An 18,317-nucleotide genomic window follows, 5' to 3' on the forward strand; every position below is an offset into this window, starting at 1 on the left:
TCTGTGTGTAGGTAATATAGGTAGCTTATAAGGATTCATCATATATTGTTCAATAGACAAGAAGGAATTGTTTCCATTCTCGTATTCTTCAGAGTGATGATGTATAATGTTCAGTCTGGCAAGGAGGCTTAGCCTTTTTCTTTTGATAACTGTATTTTAGCAGGTTTATCCCAGGCTTTATATTCTTCCACAGAAACTGTTCTATGGCTTTACTCAGAAGTTTCTTATATTAGCTGGAGATGAAAAGAGGTGTTACTTGAAAGGGATATATAGGTCTGGGTCAAGTACATAATTATGCCTTCACAATGAAAGGAGGAGCTCTTGCAATCTGATAAGGTCTATCTGTGCTTTGTGCAGTAAAGGAGCGGAGGATTTTTCTGTAGAGACTAGATCCTCTAGTTGGAATCCCTACACTGAAATATACAAATCCACATGGGGACCATCACTTGGAATTCTTTGGGTGGGATATTGGGCTGAAATTTGGCCAATAGAGATTGTTTCTGATATATGCAAATCTATTTTGATTCCAGAGAGATCTCCCTACACACATGCACGCCAGACTGTCTGAGTAGATCATTGAGTTGCGGGAGAGATGTGCTGGGCGGTTTGGTGAATATTAGTAAGTGATTGGCAAATTAAAAAATTATGTCTGAGGGTTTATTTCAGCCCTTAAAATATTAGGGTATGGGCATGTTGGTATTGCCAGGAGCTCAATGGCCACTCTGTACAGGAGAGTGACAATGGGGTGCCCCGTCTAGGTCCCCATTTGAGATTAAGGACACTGATTGTGTGTTGTGGCTCGGCATTGAGGCGGGGGTGTTGGTAGAATAACAAAGGGAACTGGGCTTTGAAACACAGTTGATAAATGTTTGAAATCAAACAGTGAGCATGGTCAGTGTCTCAGCCTCGGATTGAAGTGCACACAGGAGTGCAGGATTTGGGCCATCTGACATATCATCCTATTAGACCCAAGTGATTCCAGAGGACTTTATGTTTGGGAGCTGGGTGAGGGGTTTCTTAAATCTAGCAATCTCTCAGCCCATCAGCTCTTTCCAGGCCTCCTTCAGAAGGATTATGTTCCCCCTATGGGAACCATGATCTGAATTTCCTGAGCTGGTGGGGGGTGTAAAATCTGAACCAGGCCGTATTGTCCAGTGATAGGGTAGAAGAGTGGGAGTCAGGAGAGCTGGGTCTTCTCCAGGTTTGGTCACTGTGACTTCTTGTGTGATGGACACTTCTCTGCACTGTGCCTCTATTTCCCCATGTGTGAAGTGGGGTGATGATGCCTACTTGCCTTTGTTAAGCACTTTGAGACCTACAGATGAAAAGCACTATAAAAGTGCTATGTCTCACTAGTGTTTTATTGATGTGACTTTATTGCAGTGCTGTGTTACAGTAATACAAGGTTTAACTAAGAGTTTGGTGAAAATTTAGTGCTCGTGTCCCATTGACAGCCCTAGGGACAAGGTCTCTTTATCCACAGATCAGGTTCATCTTCCGTCGCATTACCCTCTGCTGATGCCTCCACCTGCCCTGGAGGAATCTCCGTAGGATAAGAATTCACTTCCTGTGGTCTATTCAGTCCTTGGCCTCTCTGCTGAGAAGGGCTAATTGTAATGCTGTCCTTCATGATGTGGATGCTTTTCCCACTAAGAGCTGGACCGAGACATTGCAGGTAGCAAATAGCCATCTGTTGGTGAAGACCTTCACTGACCAGTCAGCAGCCTAGGAGTGACTCAGACAACTGCGGTAGATCAACAGTGACTTATTCCCAGTGTCTTGAACCACTCTGTAGGGAGGCCCTGGGTTAAAATGGCTTAGCGTGAGGCAAGTCAAGATCCATCAAGTGCTTGAATCCCAGTGGGAGCTGCGTTGGCAGAGTTGTGGCAGAGTTGTGTTGGGGGGAACCTTGGAAATGTTGACAGCACTTCATGTCTGGTTGGACTTGGCCTTTCCCCTGAGCTGGTTCAGCTCACAGGTGTGTGGTGAGTCTTGTGAAAGCTGTGCCGCACCCCTTTATGGTGCTTGCTCTCAACTCCTGGCCCTGGCCCAGTGTGGTGGTGGTGGTGCTGGCAGCAGTGATGCAGGGACTGGCTTGTTGCACTTGGTGGGGGTTGAAGGGAGCAGCAATCCAGGGGCCAAGATTTTCTGGGTGAAAGCTGGGGGGGACTGGGGGTAGGGGAGAGAGGCAATCCAGGGGCTGGGCTTTGGGGTTCTCCAGAGTGGTTTGTGCTGATTGCTGTTTGTGTTTTGAACCCGAACCTCAGAGTGTTAACCCCACCCTGACCAGAACCCACCAAAATGTCCCCTCGATCCTGGCAGCAGAACCCATCCTGCCGTGCTGCTGCACAGCCCTAGCTGACATGGGAGACTATTGAGTCGCCACATCTGCTTGGTGAATATAGAAAACCCCTGTCCGGCCTTCGTCCCCACTCTTCCCACAGTGGGATGTCAAAGCAGAGGAATGGACAGACCCCAAACAAATCCCTGGGGCCATGGACATCCTAAACGGGAGCCATTGATTTTCTAGTGCAGTGGTATCAGAGTCAATGGGCAGCCAACTCAAACAAAACTCTGGGCCTAATATCCATCCTCCCTGCTCATTCCTCCAGGACAGAGCAGCGACTCTCCCCACACGTGGAACATTCCCCGGGACCCCCCCCTCCAGCCTGCATTCAGGGGTCCATCTGGAAAAAGCTGTCACAGTCTCTTTGCCACAGACAGCTCCACTCTGATAAACAGCAAAGGGACCAGCAGTGTCCCCGCTGCTCCCTTCCTTTCCCTGGGGGAGGGGGAGACAGGCAGCAGTCCTTTGATGTGCAGGCACAGGCCTGGCTGACACGCTGTATGTGTGCTCATGTGAGCCTGGCTCCGCTCCAGCTCGCTTTGAAGTGCTCCAGTGATCGGGATGAAAGGGAGGGGAGTCCCTCCCCAAACCATCTGGCCCTAATTGCAGGTAAAAGTGCCTCTCTGCCTCCCTGGTGGGGAGGGAAGCTTCTCCCTCTTCCTTAATTCTGTAGCTACAATCTGGGCTCATGGAGGAGAAGGAAGGTTTAGGTGGTGCAAGGGGAGACAGCTAGGAACAAAGGGGAATTGAGGCTGGGCATCAGGAAATACCTGCTAACCGTGAGATGCTCTAGGCTGGAGGGTCAGGCAGGGTGGAAGGCGCATAGCTTGGATAGTTAAATCCTAGACCACTGGAGAATCTTCTGTGGGGAACCCTGCATTGGTTGAGCATGGGCCGGGGTGCAGAGAGCTTGACAGTTTTTTCCCATCTCTGATTTCTCTGATGCTCTGAAGCTTGCAACCCCTTTGATTTGCACCCTTTAATCCCAGTGTGCGCAAAGGTTAGTGATGTGGGATCGTGGCTCAAGTGGTTTCATTTGGAGGAGTTAATCCTGCTTCTTTCCAAATCCACCCTTAACCCATCCTGGTCTGGAAGCCTTTTGAGAATCAGGTTTCTCAGAAGATTGCGTGAGCTTCTTGCTGCAGCTCCCAGACAAGAGTGGGACTTCAGAGGTGAGCAAAGCACCCCTGCCTCAGAACGTATACAAATGTCAGCAGAGTGAGAGCAGTTCAGGTTTTTTGTTCTGTGTTTTGTTTTGGTTTTTTTGCGACAGGGCATTTTTATTTCTTCTATGCACTGGAAAGTGTGTGTGGAACTCACAGAAATGTCTCCCAATGAATTCTATCGCCTACTTCCCCCAGACAGTGAAATGACCCAATCCCCAGTACGCAGTGGTCTCTCCTCCCTGGTTCCCACCAACCAACCCCACCAAATCCCAAACCGTCCTCCTGCCTTCTGCCCATACCCAGACCCTCCTCAAATGCAGCACATTTACATTTTGCGTCAGGTGGGCACAGACCAGTTGCCTACAGTGAGATCTCCCACTCTTTCTAGGGTGTCTCTCCTGTGTGGATTCTCCTATGTTTAGTGAGGTTTGAGCTCCGAGTGAAGTTTTTCCCACACTCAGGGCATTTATAGGGTCTCTCTCCTGTCTGATGTGCAATCCTCTATGATGTGCAATCAAACGTGAGCTATAACTGAAGCTTTTCCCACACTCGTTTAACACATGGCTTTACAAGTTATGTTGCTTTGTACTCTGCGATACAAGGGGCCATAACCATTCATGATCCGTTTCCTAAAATGTAGCCATTCATCTTTAGCAGTTTTTTTTTTTTCCTGTTGACCTTTAATAGATGATTTGTTCAAAAGGTCCTAGTTCTTTAAAGAGACAGAACAGGTGAGGGAATATCTTTTATTGGGCAACTTCAAATAAATTGTTTTCTCTGATACTAATAACCTGAACATGTATAAACTATTTATCTTGGTAAAGTTCCCCTCAGTTTAATTTGCCACACATGAGAGTTGGGCTGGGTGACTTTATGACCGTTAATAATCTTTGCATGAATCATTTTCCAGGTGAGATGTTATCTCATGCCTCAAGGTGAAAATTGATTGTTTACAGGGGCTGGTCATGGTGAGGGACGTTTTGGAATTCTCTCTCCATGTAAAATATTGAACAACTGGGCAGGTGTGTTATAGATTTTTGTCCTTCCTCCAAAGAATTTGGTCTTGGCCACTGCCAGAGGTGAGGATACCATACAAAGTGGACCAGCAGACTGGTCTGGTCTGGGTAGGGAAATCAAAAGGCCAGATTAGATGGGACAGTGTTATAGCAGAGAGGCGCAAATACTGGACTGGTTTCTGCTGTGGCAGAAATCAGGGAAATACCAGACATAATAGAGCCATTGGTCTGCTCTAGAGTAACAGGGATATTGGGCTAGCTGGGCAATTGTTCTGATGGGGTGCTGCAGGGAGGTGAGGATAGTGGGACAGATAAGACAGATCTAGTATAACAGTTCATATTTTCTTGGCTTGTAAGACCCGTTTGCTGGCTCGGACAAGGCACAGAAGAATAGAGAGCTGGTGAGTCGATCAGCCTTGTGTGTGTTCTCAGTAGGCGTGTTTCAGGGACCTGTTCCTTGCTTTTGCAGACAGCTGTTCACCTCCATAGTGACTGCTCCCTGGCCCTGGCCCTAGTGTGAGGGTGTAGTGGAGGAAGTCCTGAACGGTAGCTCTGGAGATGGTCAGGGTGGGGTTGGAACTGGCATCGCTGCTTCTTTCATTGCCAGATCTCCACTTCGTTGGACACCCGTGTGAGACAGAAAGAGGAGATGCCGCAGTCCAACAAGGTTCGGAGCTTGAGGCAAAGCGGGCAGGCTGGGCCTCGCTGGCATAAACGCCGATGGTCGTCCCAGCGGGCTGCGAGGAATCAGCCGGTGCCACTCCGGCCTGGCAGCGCTAGCCAGGAGGAGAGCACGCCCTTTGTACTGGACTTACAGAACCTGCCGGGGTTGGCCAACGTTGACCTGAGCGCCCAGAACCCAAACATACAGGTAGGAGCACCAGCACAAGTCGCTGTCACAGGCTGGACGTGGGTACTTTGGCCGGGAACGAAACAGTAATGTGGCTGGATTATGCAAGCATAGAATCATTTGCGGGGGAGGGGACTAAGTGGGCCAAGGGCCCCTTCCCCCTGCCTTGTGGTAGGGACCCAGAAGGCCCCCGAACTCCTTCCTCTGCATCATGACAGGATTGATTTTGTTTTCTGTACACCATCCCAGGCAGCTGGGTGGTTGGTCTCAGCCTGGATTATCACCAGTGCTGTTGATTCCACCGCTTCCCACCCCGGCTTGCTCTGTCACCAACAGGAAATCCCTTGCTGTAACAAGCTTTTGCTCATGGGCTCTCTGTACATTTCAGGCCCGAATAATCGGGAAGCGGTGGCAGATTTTCAGTGACCATTACATCCAAGCTCCAGCAGGGAGACACTGAGACCTGCTACAGCTCCCGTCATTAGGCGTGGGAAGGAATGTGAGTGGAGAAGTGAGTGGGTGGGTCTGGACTGGACGAGAGAAGAAACGTGACTCCAAGGTGAAACTGAATAAAGGTTTCATTCGGGGCTGTTCTTACATTGCCTGCCCCAGTCTGCCCAATCCAAGTCACTAATTTACTGAAACCAGGCAATGTAAGGGACTGGGGTGATATATTTTTCTCATAGTCTTGGGGAAGAGAGACCAAAATAAATGTCCAGAGCATAGGAGACATGGGAAAGCAAACCACTGCCATGGTTAACCCTGTATTGGGTGAGCCTTTTGACAAAATCCTCTAACTCTCTGCCTGCTCATACAGAGCTGGCACAATGCTCTGCCGATGTGCTGCAGAACTGGGGGTTCTGGGGGGTTGGTAGGGCAGAGGGGTAATACCCACAGCTCAGTATCCAGAATTGCCCTGACCTCCATTTCCTCTTCATTGCCAATGGCCCTGATTGCTGCCTTAGCTGGGTCCTGGCCTTCAGCAGGGGGGAGCTGAGAGTGTCAGGAGTGGGGGCTGTGGCAGCCTGGAACTAGAACCAGGGTTGGTGAGCACCATGGACAGACTGCAGGGTAGGGTCAATTAACGAGATGTTTTCTCTCTCGCCTTGTTTGATCTCCTAATTGGAAGGCTTTTATGTGAGGGTCCCATTTCCTGGACTCTGCCAGGCTGATACCATATATCTTGGTGAATAAGCCTCAGACACGTATAAGCTGCACCCATTTAGGATCGGAGATGCTGACCTATAAGCTCCTTGCACCAGGGAATGAATCCTGTACAACCAGATCTGCACATTCAGGATTCTCTATACTCCTGGCCCCTCTCACTTCTTTCTAGAGCCTCTTCCTATAGAGCAAGGGCGGGTTCGTGGCATGCTTCCTAAGGGGAGATGAGCACTGCATTTTTAAGAGTTCTTGCCGATGCACTGGCCCACTGCAGTTAGGAGAGACTTTCCCCAACCCTGCCTGGCTGGGTTAGCCATCACCAAAGCACGTCTCCTGACTGACCTGCAGCATCCCCTGCTAGTCTAGCCCTGGCCTCCCCTCACACACCTCTGCCACTGTACCTCAGTCCTTACTTGCAGCATCTCCTGCTATTCCAGTCCTAGGTCCCTTCTACCAGCTGTGCCTGGCTGAGTTTTTACTATGGAGGAAGGTCTGCTTGCAACAAGACTGAGATCTGCCAAATTCACTGCTTTAGTTATTCAAGCCAGAAAAGAATCTTGGCCTCCCAAGGGGTGTGGCTGGAGTCTCAACCCATCCAGCCACCTCACCCGGCTTGTCCTGCTACTTTCCAGCCCCAAAGCAAGGGCCCAGACGACCCCCAGCGGCACCTTACTTTGTAGCATCTGCCCCATTACTAAAATGCCTTCTCCCGCAGTGTGAGGGCTGTTTCTATTCCTCATGGATTCCGTTGCTCGACCCCAGGCCTGTCTCAGGCATCTCACTGTGCTTCACAAATCATTTGTCAAGCCTGGTAGCTCCCCTGGTTTCCTGGGTTGTTCCTGTTTATGCCATGGGCCTCTTGCTGCCACCAGACTCTGGGATGTCAGGTTTTTTTCAATGACACATTGAAGCCCTGACAAAGTGACAGCATCTGTTCAGGGAATCTCCCCAAAGAGACTGAAGACATCAGCTTTGGGGAGAAGCTAGCAGGGTCCCTAATGTGCTGCAGCATAGCAAAACCAGGCCAAAAGGGAAAACTAGTTGGAATGTCTAGATCCTGAGCAGGGAGCTGTTAGACAAACAGGAAAATCCTTTGTCAGCCTTTAAGGGAGTCCCTGACAACTAGCTGAGTCAGCCAGGAGCCCTGGCTTCAGTGCTGGCCCCTCCCTTACTGCCCTGCCTTGTATCTGGCTTCCCAGGTGACCATCGAGGTGGTGGATGATCCTCAGACTGAGATGGAGATGGACCTGCTGAAGGAGACCAGCAACGACTGGTCCCTGACCTCCTCCGAGTGGCTATCCCACAAGGACCTCTTCTGGCCCCTCTTCTGGGAGTACACGGATCCCACTGAGGAAGAGGAGGGGGAGGAGGATGACAGCCTGGACACTGGCGAGAGGGGGGAGGAGGAGGAAGATTATACAGCAGAGTATGAGGAGGAGGAGACAGTGCTGAGCGGAGTGGGAGGCGACTGGGAGCAGAGGTGGCCGAGTCAGAAGAACTGGATCTTCAAGGAAAAATATAATTATGGTGAGTCATCCCCAGCCACCCAGGAGATATCCCCAAGTTTTGCAGTGACCACCTCCCTGCCCACTCGGGGCTGTTGCTATTAAAGGCACTGAGGGCATCCACAGGGCAGCGTGTGGTAGTGCAGGGATGTCAGACAGATGGCAGCGTGATGTATTTACATGACATGCTCAGCTTGTGCAGAACCTCAGCTTTTGTGTTTTGGGGTTTTTTTTAAGGTATGTTTCTAGCCCTTACGGTTGTGAAGGAAACTTTCCAAATGTGACCCAAATGGAACCAAACCAGTAAAGTCTGCTCGAGTCTGCAGACAGCCTAGACAAATAACTCAGAGGTGTGAATTCCCCTGTGTGGATCTGATTGGAGTGTTAACTAAAGCCTAATGAGTACGTAAATTCAGACTAGAAATAAGATACAGATTTTTAACAGTGCGGTAATTAATCACTGGAACAACTTACCTAGGGATGTAGGGAGTTCTCCAGCACTTGGAAGCTTTTAACCAAGACCGACTGTCTTTCTAGAAGATATGCTGTCACTCAAACAGCAGTTATGGGCTCGATGCAGAAATGAGCAGGTGAGGTTCTCTGGCCTGTGTTATGCTGGAGATCGGACTAGATGATTATAATGGCCCCTTCTGGACTTAAAGGGTATGAATCTATGACCCTTCAATGTCAGCATTCGTTATTTTTTGTCTGATGGCTCTGGCAGATGGAATGGAATGGGGTGGGAATGAAATGAGTGATACTGAATGCAGCAATAAGGTATTGAACAAATAATAATACTTGACCTAAGAGTTGAGTTACTACATCAAGGCTGAATTCTAACCTTGATCTTGTGCAAACCTCCCCTGTCATCAGTGGGAAGTGGTTGTGGATAGAGGGGACTGTGCAATCCTAAATGTACACCCAGCCCATAGTCCATCAATAAACCAGGAATTCATCCCTCCCCATTGAATGAGTTTGACCCCTGGTCTAGTGGTTAGGGCAAGGAGACTGGGAGCCATGACTCCAGAGGTCTGTTCTCAGCTTTGCGAGGGAGCGTGTCAAGACTCGAATTAGGGCTCTGGTTCTGTTCCTGGCTCTGGCAGGGAGAAGGGTCTAGTGGTTCAGATGGGGAGTCTGTTCCCAAGAAGCACGGCCTGAGAAGGATGCCAGCAAGGACAGGTGCAGCCTGTACTGCTGGGTTTGTCATTAGTGGCATCCATTGAAAATCCAGAACAATTAAAAAAAGGAAGGACTGGGGGCAGAAGGGGCACTTCAGGGAAGGTTCAGGATCCCCTGGAGTTTCCACTTTTCCCCATGTCACAGGGGTGGGGACTGAACGCAGCTCCCTCCAGAACTAGCCAATGCGGTTCCCACAGCTGGCCAGAGTAGGGCACTGAGGGGAATCGGATATGCCCACCTTTCCCACCTCCCGCCTCTCCAGGGCTCACGGCAGTGTCAGCAGTTTCTTAGGAGACTTCCCTCATGCATGTTCTCTCGCCCTGGTCAATGAGAATCGTCACTGAATGGAGGTGCTTCTAATGGTTCCACCGAGGTCGGCGCTAGGCCCGATGCTATTTAACATTTTCATCAATGGTCTGGAAGCAAATCTAAAATCACTACTGCTGTACTTTGCGGGTGACACAAATATTAGTGTAGTGGTAAATGATGAGGACAGAGCAGTCATACAGCGCAATCTGGATCTCTTGGTAGGCTGGGCCTATTCAAACAAAATACCTACTAATGCAGCCAAATGCAAAGTCATACATCTAGGATAAAGGAATGCAGGGCATATCTACAGAATGGGGCACTGTATCCTGGAAAGGAGTGACTCTGACGTGGATTTATGGGTCGTAGTGGGCAAGCAACTCCCCATGAGCTCCCAGTGTGATGCTCTGGCAAAAAGGGCTAATGCGGTCCTTGAGTGTATAAACAGGGCAGCAGTGCGTAGGACTAGGGAAGTGATTTTACCTCTGTATACAGCATTGATGAGACCAGTACTGGAACACTGCATCCAATTTTGGTGTCCACATTTTTTAAAAAGGATGTTGAAAAATTGGAGAGGGTGCAGATAAGTGCCACAAAAGTGATTTGAAGGCTGCAGAAAATGCCTTACAGTGAGCTAGCTATTCAAGAGCTTGCTCTGGTTAGCTCATCAAAAAGAAGATTGACGTGACTTGATTACAGGGTAGGAGTCTTTTCACAGGGAGGAAATACCTGGTCCTAAAGAGCTCTTCAGTCTAGCAGAGAAAGGCATCGCAGAAACCAATGACTGGAAGCTGAAACCAAGTAAATTCCATGTAGAAACAAGGCACAAATTTTGAACAGTGACGGTGATCAGCCATGGAACAAACTACCCAGGGAAGTGATGGATTCTCCATTTCTTGATATCTTCAGATCAAGCTTGGATACATCTCTGGAAGATATGCTTTGGCTAAGCACAAGTTACTGGGCTCAGTGGAGGAATAGCTGGATAAAGTTTTATGGCTGCTGATATACAGGAGATCTAACTAGATGATGTCTAACTTTAAAAATCTATGAATCTGTTCAAGTGCCCTCTGGAGACCCACTCAGGAGAGTGGGGCAGGGCAGGGGGGCGGTCCAGGAGCTATGTAAGATAATGTAGGCCGAGGGAAGCCAGCAGGGAAGTGCAGAGCAGCTCCAGGCTTCATCCCCATCTGGGCTTTACACAGGGACTTTCATGCTTTGTCCGTCTCTTGCCGTGCCCAGACTATGAAGATGAAGAGGAGTGGAGCTCTTGGTCCCCCTGCAGTGTGACCTGTGATAGTGGCAACCAGAAGAGAACCCGGTCCTGTGGCTACGCCTGCACAGCCACTGAATCAAGAACCTGTGACCTGCATCGCTGCCCTGGTGAGCCTCTCTCTCCACTGGTTGTACTCCTCTTACTCTAGACAGAGCCACTTCTCTGCCTCCCTTAACACCTTAGGGGGGCCTTTCTCAACCTCATGTGCCCAGGGGGCCCTGCCCACAGCAAGGTCCTGTTTCTGTTAGGGTGTGGGAGCGATCTCTTGAGGAATTTTCCATCTCCACGGGGCAGGGAGAACTTTATCCCTTTCTAACATGATGAAGGGACCTGAGTGGGACTCACTCCAAAAAAGAAACCCATTGGCCAAATCCCTCTGTGGTCCTTGACCTGCCTCTTAAACCCTTTAAACACTCAGCTCCTCCTGTCCTGAGTTTGGAAACCAGCTAGTTCTTGAAGGGTTGGTGGTTTTTGATTTTTTCACCTGGGAAATATCAATGGCTGGTTCTTTCCATCATGAACAGAGGGTGTGGCTTGGTCATTCCATGGATCATGGCTTTGCTGCTCAACTTCAGTGGCTCTAACTTCAACATTCTATTACATATAAAGCCTGAAATCCTCACTGAGAGTCGGCTCCAACCATACAGTGATTTTATTCTCCTTATAGTGCCATGCTATTGGTCTTCTGTGCATAAGGGATAGGCCACTGTGAAGGTTGAGAGGGGGCAGGAGGAAATACAAGGGTCTGTGGCCCATATGTGGAAAGGGATTCATTACCTCTGTGAGGTTCATCTTGGCTATTTGCTTCTGTGTTTTATCTCTGAAGGAGCAGATGGGGAGATGGTCTTCACCACTGACGAGTCGCCATTCGAGGGTGAGAACACCACAGAGATGTTCAGCTCAGGTGAGCATGGTTCTCCTCTGTACGATAGGGCCCTGGGTGCTCCTAAGGGATTTCAGAATGCAGCACCCCAAAGGGGAGATGCTGCTACCTGGATGGGAGTGTTTTGCCAAGGGGTCCAGGTTCTGATCGACTTCAGTGAAATATCCACACAGCCATGAAATGTCAGTCAGCTCTCTCCACATGGGGACCTAGGCATTAGCATGCGCCCGGTACCCTGTTCTCACAGAGGATGCTGGCACGGGCTAGGCCTTCCACTCAAGGATGGTTTTGTAACTGGAAGGATTAGAAATGCCCCAGAGAAGCAGAGGAGAGATTTGATGCCCCACATACCTAGGTGCCTTCACAGCCATATGAGTCTATAGTCCTTGTCCATGCTACAGCTACATTCATGTTGGGAAGCCCAGTTACAGCACAGTTATCTCACAGCCCGGTTACAGTTGGGTTCCATGTTGCAGTGTAGACAGAATCTGAGCCATGTTGAACTTTGAGGCAGCGAGAAGCTTTAGCACATATTCCAGACATGGGTAAGGTCCCATCTGCACTGGCTGTTGTATGGACATGACCCAGGATTGCATCATGTCCTTGTTGATGATTTTACTCTGCCATCCTGAAACAGATCAGTGGCCCAGCCACTCCGGCAGAGATTGTGCAGAGCCCCCATTAAGCACCTTGCTGTGCAACACCATCCCATGGAGAGAGATTCTTTTCTCTTGAGTCTCCTGATCAGCTGTTGCCCTCAAGCACAGGGGTTCTTGTCTCTGGCAGTCTCCTCCCCTACTGCCAGCTCCTCCATGCAGTGCAGCAGGTTCTGTTTGGGGGGCCAGGTGATTGTTAGCCTGGCTGTTGTGGTATAACTCCATGCCCAGGGCTGTGGCTGGATCTCAGGGAGGTGCCCCCCTGCGTGGGGAATTTGCTCATACTCTCACCCCCTGGTTTCTCTCCTCCAGATGTGGACAGCTGTGAGAAGTGGCTGAACTGCAAGAGCGACTTTCTCACAAAGTACATGAGCAAGGTGCTGACGGATTTACCCAGCTGCCCCTGCTCCTACCCACTGGAGGCTGTTTACAGTGCTGTGAACCTGCGGGACGAGCGCCAGGACAAGAACTTCCGCTGGCGAGATGCCAGCGGGCCCAAGGAGCGGCTGGACATCTACAAGCCCACGGCCCGCTTCTGCCTGCGCTCCATGCTCTCCTTGGACAGCACCACGCTGGCCGCCCAGCACTGCTGCTACGATGAGCACACCAAGCTCATCACTCGGGGCAAGGGGGCTGGTGCCCCAAACCTCATCAGCACGGAGTTCTCCCCAGAGCTGCACTACAAGGTGGACATGCTGCCTTGGATTCTGTGCAAGGGGGACTGGAGCCGGTACCATGCTGTTCGGCCCCCCAACAATGGGCAGCAGTGTGCTGATAACCCCGCTGAGGAGGAGTACCTCTCCCAGCTGCAGGAGGCCAAGGAGTACTAGCAGAGCTCGGCCAAGTGATGGGGGAGCAGGACGTGGCAGGTCCAGCACGTAAGGCCCCGGGAGCACCAGGGGGCTTGTCTCTCTTTCTACCGCAATGAGGGCTTGCAGGCCACAGGGGCTCTGGAGTCGTCCCCCTGCATATCACTGCTCTGGGAACAGAGCAGCCTGGGAGAGAGGCAGAGCCCTTGGCCCTACACACAGGCTCTTTGTCGATGCCAACCGCGGGGGATTGGTTTTAAATCTGTCTTTTCACAGTGGCATCCCAATTCCTTTCCAGTTTCCCAGGGCCCCAGGTGATCGTTGCTGCCTGATTGGCGCCAGTGGGTGCTGTTCTCACCCCAGCCACTTCTCAATGGATAGCACAGGGTCCATGGGGGTAACAGCTAGAGACAAGGGAAGGCAGCGGCATCTGAGGGCGGGGGTGTGTAAAGGGAAAGGGCACAGCTCCTGTCACTTTTCCGTGAAGTGTTAATTACAATCTCACAAGGCGGCCAGGGAGTCGAGGGGCTTTATGCTGAAACGTTCTTGGCTTCTGTTTGCTTCATGTTGCAGCTGGGCTGGTGGAGTTAATACACAAACTTGCTGTTAAGGCAAACAGTTAGCAGCTTTCTCAGAGACATCCAATCAGGCAGCTGTATAAACGCCTGTCTTGGACAGGTCTGGGGTCTCTTCAAAAGCCTGGCGATGGAGCAGAGCTATTTGAAACTCCCAGTGTGAGTATGGGGTGTGGTCTCCCCTGGATCTTATATTCAGGAAGAAACGGAGTGGGAAAGATCCACGCAGTGTTCCCTGGGCTCTTGGGTAGCGGTGCAGGGATCTATGTGAAAACATGCCCTCTTCACAGTGTTACTGCGGGGAGTAAGGCACACCTGCTGCCAGGGCCAGGGGACAAATAGGGACAAGCAAGGTCTGATCTCCACACAGAGGGGAAGGAAAAGGAAAAGGTCAAATGTTTGCGTTTAACACCTTGTCCGTACTTCAAAGCGAATGGGATGGGGGGATTGTTGGAGTCCCCCCAGCAGCCCACACGTACACCTGGCTTTCCCTGGCAGGCCAGCTCTGCTGATGCATTGCAGTGTTGAGGAATGACCGTCCACACAATGGATCAGCCGTACCCAGCTGCTCTTTTCCCACAGCCTTTCCCTGGCTCTTCAGAGTGCGGGAGGTAGCCCTGCTTTTTGTGTCCTCCTAATGACTCTGCCAAGGTGACCAGGGATGTGGGCCGTAGGGGTGGCCAGTGTTTTTGACACTGTAAAACCATGTGGAGATAGGAGCTAAACTCCCGCATGTGGATGCTTGCACCATTGCTTGGTTTTGCCCTTTGAGAGGCTGCGGCCAGAGCCAACGTGTCGCCATTGTGCCCCCCCACTAGGGATGATCTTGGGTGATGAACTAAGCCACTTTTTTGCAGCTTGGCATCTGGTTAGAAAGAGCATCCACTCTTTTTCTCTCTAGGCACCTTCAAGGCCAGGTCCCCTCTTCCTCTCTCCCCACCGTCCCCAGTAATCTACTAGACCAGCCCCCTGCATTCCCTGCCTGCCCGCCCAGCCAGCTCCCTGGTTTTATCCCTCCCTTCTAGCAGCAATAGGGACTGGAGAGTGTCTGGAAGAGCAGCAACTGCTGAGTGGGAGGTGCTGGGTGCTGGACATTTACGCCCGCCCTTGCCCTCAGCGTGTCTTCATTCCAAGGCTCTTGGGGTGTGGTCGCTGACTCCAATCCAGGGCTCCCATTCTTCTGGGGCTAGAAGCAAAGGGCCCCGCCAAAGGTGTGTGCTTCATGCTCTTGTCACCTTGACGCAGAACTCCCCGAACAAGGGCCCCCAGGCCTCCCATGGGACCTGTCTGCTGCTGGGGATACTCTCTCGCTGCTGAAGCCCCTCCTGGGGCCAGTTCCTGTGGATAGTTTGAGGGAGCTGAGGTTTGACCCAAACTCATCCCCTTAAGTCTCCTGTGCCTTGCCCACTGCCGTCTGACAAGTGCGTGGTCTGCTGGATCGAGATGTGGCAATAGCGACATCTAGTGGCCACCTCGGGAAATGGCAAGTGTCGTTCTGAGGGAGAGCCCCAGGCCTAACATCTCACCAGGGACATGGGGTCTAAATGGGCGATGGGAATAAACCACTCACCAACGGGGGGCAGAAATGTCACTTCCTTCCCAAACAGTATCTTCTGCCCAATCCCCTGAAATGAGTCAGCTCAGCCCCACCTCATCAGGGAACCAGCAGGGATTGCTCATATATACCCTGTCCCTCTGCTTCGGGCGCACTGCTCTGCCTAGGCACCCTCTGTCCATGGGACTCCTGGGTCCTGTTTCAGTCCATTCCTGCCCAGGATCTACTGTAGGTCTCGGTATAGTGAGGTGAGCTACACGTGGGTAAGTCCCAAGAACTGCACCACTCACCTTAAAACTATATTAAAATATGCTGAGACAAACGACAAGGTAACATGACGTACCAGGTGAGAAGTTCAGCTCCTATGACAGAGGAACAATGTCAGGTAGTTTGATCCCCAAATCTGACCCAAGTAGCTTGGGAGGAAAGACCAGCAGATGCTCAGAACCTTGTTTTCTCCATCCATCATACCCCCACTGCCAAGAATTAAAGAACCTGACCCTAAAACACTTATCCTCCTGTCACAGAGAGTCTTTAGCCAGTCAGTGTGCATCGTAATTATTTGCCCTACATCCAGAGCGGTGTCATTTCCAGTGGTGTCACTCTGGCAGCAAGATGGAAGTGCAGGAGGCAGAGCCAGCTTGTCCAAACTCAGCTGGCTGGTGGCCAGGGAACACTAAACCAAAATGGATACAAGCTAGGAGGAAATGCAGAGTATAATAGCCATTTCTGTAGGTCACAAACTCTGCTGCTAATCATTGACCTTCACACTTTCAAATAATTACACAAGTGTTACCCCCATTGCCTGGGTGCCGTCCTGGTGCTTATCTTAGGTGGCTCCAGAATGCCCAGGCACATGGTTGGATGCTTGTCCTAGTTTCCCAGCTCTCCCCATGCTCATGTTGCCCTATGGTAGCTTCCTTCCAGCACTTTTTGGGGATGACCCCCAATGTGCCCATGGTTTTGACCAAGAGCCTAGACTCAGCTGTCTCTTCTGCTGCCTCCCTCAGGGTCTTTATTTCTGGGTACCCAGCAGCCTAATGTAACAGGCAGCAGTTCAGAGTACCCTGTATAAAGCAAAATTTATCTGGCAGAGGAAAGAAAGAGAGAATCGAGGGAATATGACAAAGAATAGGTTCATGGCCACACTAAGACTCCAAGTAGGACGCCTGGTTAGTCAGGCTTTGCTGCAGAATATTGACCAGACAGGATCAAACCCTTCCTTGGCAGAAGGTCTGTATAGCGGATCACCGTGCATTGTTTCTGTCAGTGTCCCAGCATCTTTCTCCAGGATCAGGGAGCACCCAGCCTGTCAGTTCCCTTGGTCTTTCTCTCTCTCTGACCAATCTTGTACTTGAACCTTTCATTTCTGGACCGTTGCGGTCAGGTTGTCCGTCACCATGTGGGACACTGTTGCGAGTGAAACACACACCAGTGGATTTGTCAGGCTGCCACATATTGGATTCTTATTGGTTAATAACTATTGTTCAGGGCTATCACAGACCCCAATTAGCATGGGTGCCCCACTGTGCCAAGCTCCTGCAGACAGATATGCAGTCATGCCCCAAAGGACTGATGGGCTGAACTGACAAGTGACGTGAAGGATGGGACGAGGGATAGAGACAAAAAGACATTAACATAAGATACACGAAGGGCCAGCTATGTTCCCCCTTTCCATGTTTAAACCATTGTTTGTTGGCTGGGCTCTTCTAGACTTGGTGGCAGAAGTGGGTGGTAAGGAGGTAAGGGCAATGGCTCAGTTCCAGCAGCGCATGCTATGTGGGAAGGGGCAGTGTGGAAGAAGACCTGGAGACATTTGTATGTGGAGCAGATGAATGGATGGGTGAGGTTGTCAAGCACTGGTGGAAGCAGAAGTGTATTTATCTCTTGTGGTTCATGAGAGAGTCTCTTCTTAGTGCCTCTTGCACATCATATGCCATTGGCCTACTTCAGAGGACTCTTGGTCTAATGTAGCGGGGGAATCTTTTTAGGGTCAGTACACAGACTGTCATCTGCTTCTTTTAAAAAGTCCTTTTAAACCTTGCTACCTTTCAAAAAGATACACACCCTCCAAGGCAGAGTCTCCAAATACATCCCTTCTGAGATGAGGGCTTCAGGATGTAATCCAGCTTCTTCCCGAGGCTAGGATACCTCTGAGTAAGCGACCTCCTTATAGTAAGGTCTGTTGCTTGTTAAAAATATCCTTATCCACTAGTTAGGCTGAATTTGTCAGCCGGCATAATCCCAGAAATGAAGATATAATTCCTGTAACACACACAGTTCCTATCAGAGGACTGGTGGGAACTTTCACAGCAAGGGATTGCTGCTGAAATCTGCCTGGATGCTGCGTGATTATTCTGCCTCCCTGGTTGGAAAATTCAGGAAACTTAGGCAAGGCTGGAAACATGAGGGGCAAGAATCACATCCGCTCCTTACACAAGCACCTTACCAAGCCAGGAAGCTTTGCTGAGCTGCGTTAGGAAGAGCAGACATTTGGGCAAGGGTTTATTTTTATATCCCAGTAAACAGATTCTGTCCAGCCACAGTTATTAGAGTTCTTTGTCTCAGCTTCCCCTAATTATATTGTTTTTATATATATAATATATATATATATTTCTTTTACTCTGACACAATTGCATAAAGGGGAAGTTTCCTTCGTTCTGACTTTGCAATAAAGCACTTTATTTAAAATGTAGGTGTTGTTACCGACATTGGTCAGTTTTGTGAAGTTGTATATTACTGGATGGGCTTGTTACATTTTAAACGAAAATGGTGTTGAATGCTGCATAGTTTGGGTCTCTGTTCACAGCTACATTATAAGAAGCCAGGCAGATTTGCTGACTTTCTTTTCTCTCTATTGTTGTATCTGATGGTGATGGGCGAACCTCAAATAGCTCAGAGCCGGGGTATAGCCACACATTTCAGATGCTGCTGTGAACCTTGCAGACGGCAAATTCCAGGTGCTCACCCTCTCCTGGAGGAATTCCACCCTCTGTCTGGCTGGGAATCTAATGACAGCAACTTTTTCTG

The 18,317-nt window shown here is 50.2% G+C and overlaps 1 protein-coding gene across 1 annotated transcript in view; it reads left to right on the forward strand.

The window, feature by feature from the left end:
* The window catches only part of ISM2 (isthmin 2), a 39,159-nt gene extending 21,687 nt beyond the window's left edge, over positions 1–17,472 (forward strand). The window contains exons 2-6 of the mRNA XM_067532538.1: positions 5,137–5,400; positions 7,743–8,070; positions 10,776–10,916; positions 11,636–11,713; positions 12,661–17,472. Coding sequence (XP_067388639.1) covers positions 5,137–5,400; positions 7,743–8,070; positions 10,776–10,916; positions 11,636–11,713; positions 12,661–13,178 — 1,329 coding nt within the window. The 3' untranslated portion in view covers positions 13,179–17,472. The remainder of the gene's footprint in view (positions 1–5,136; positions 5,401–7,742; positions 8,071–10,775; positions 10,917–11,635; positions 11,714–12,660) is intronic.
* The last annotated feature ends 845 nt before the right edge of the window (positions 17,473–18,317 follow it).

This window comes from Emydura macquarii, unplaced genomic scaffold (assembly GCF_026122565.2).
Source record: "Emydura macquarii macquarii isolate MOO-44397 ecotype Brisbane River unplaced genomic scaffold, CSIRO-AGI_Emac_v2 contig_374, whole genome shotgun sequence".
NCBI lineage: Eukaryota > Metazoa > Chordata > Testudines > Chelidae > Emydura > Emydura macquarii.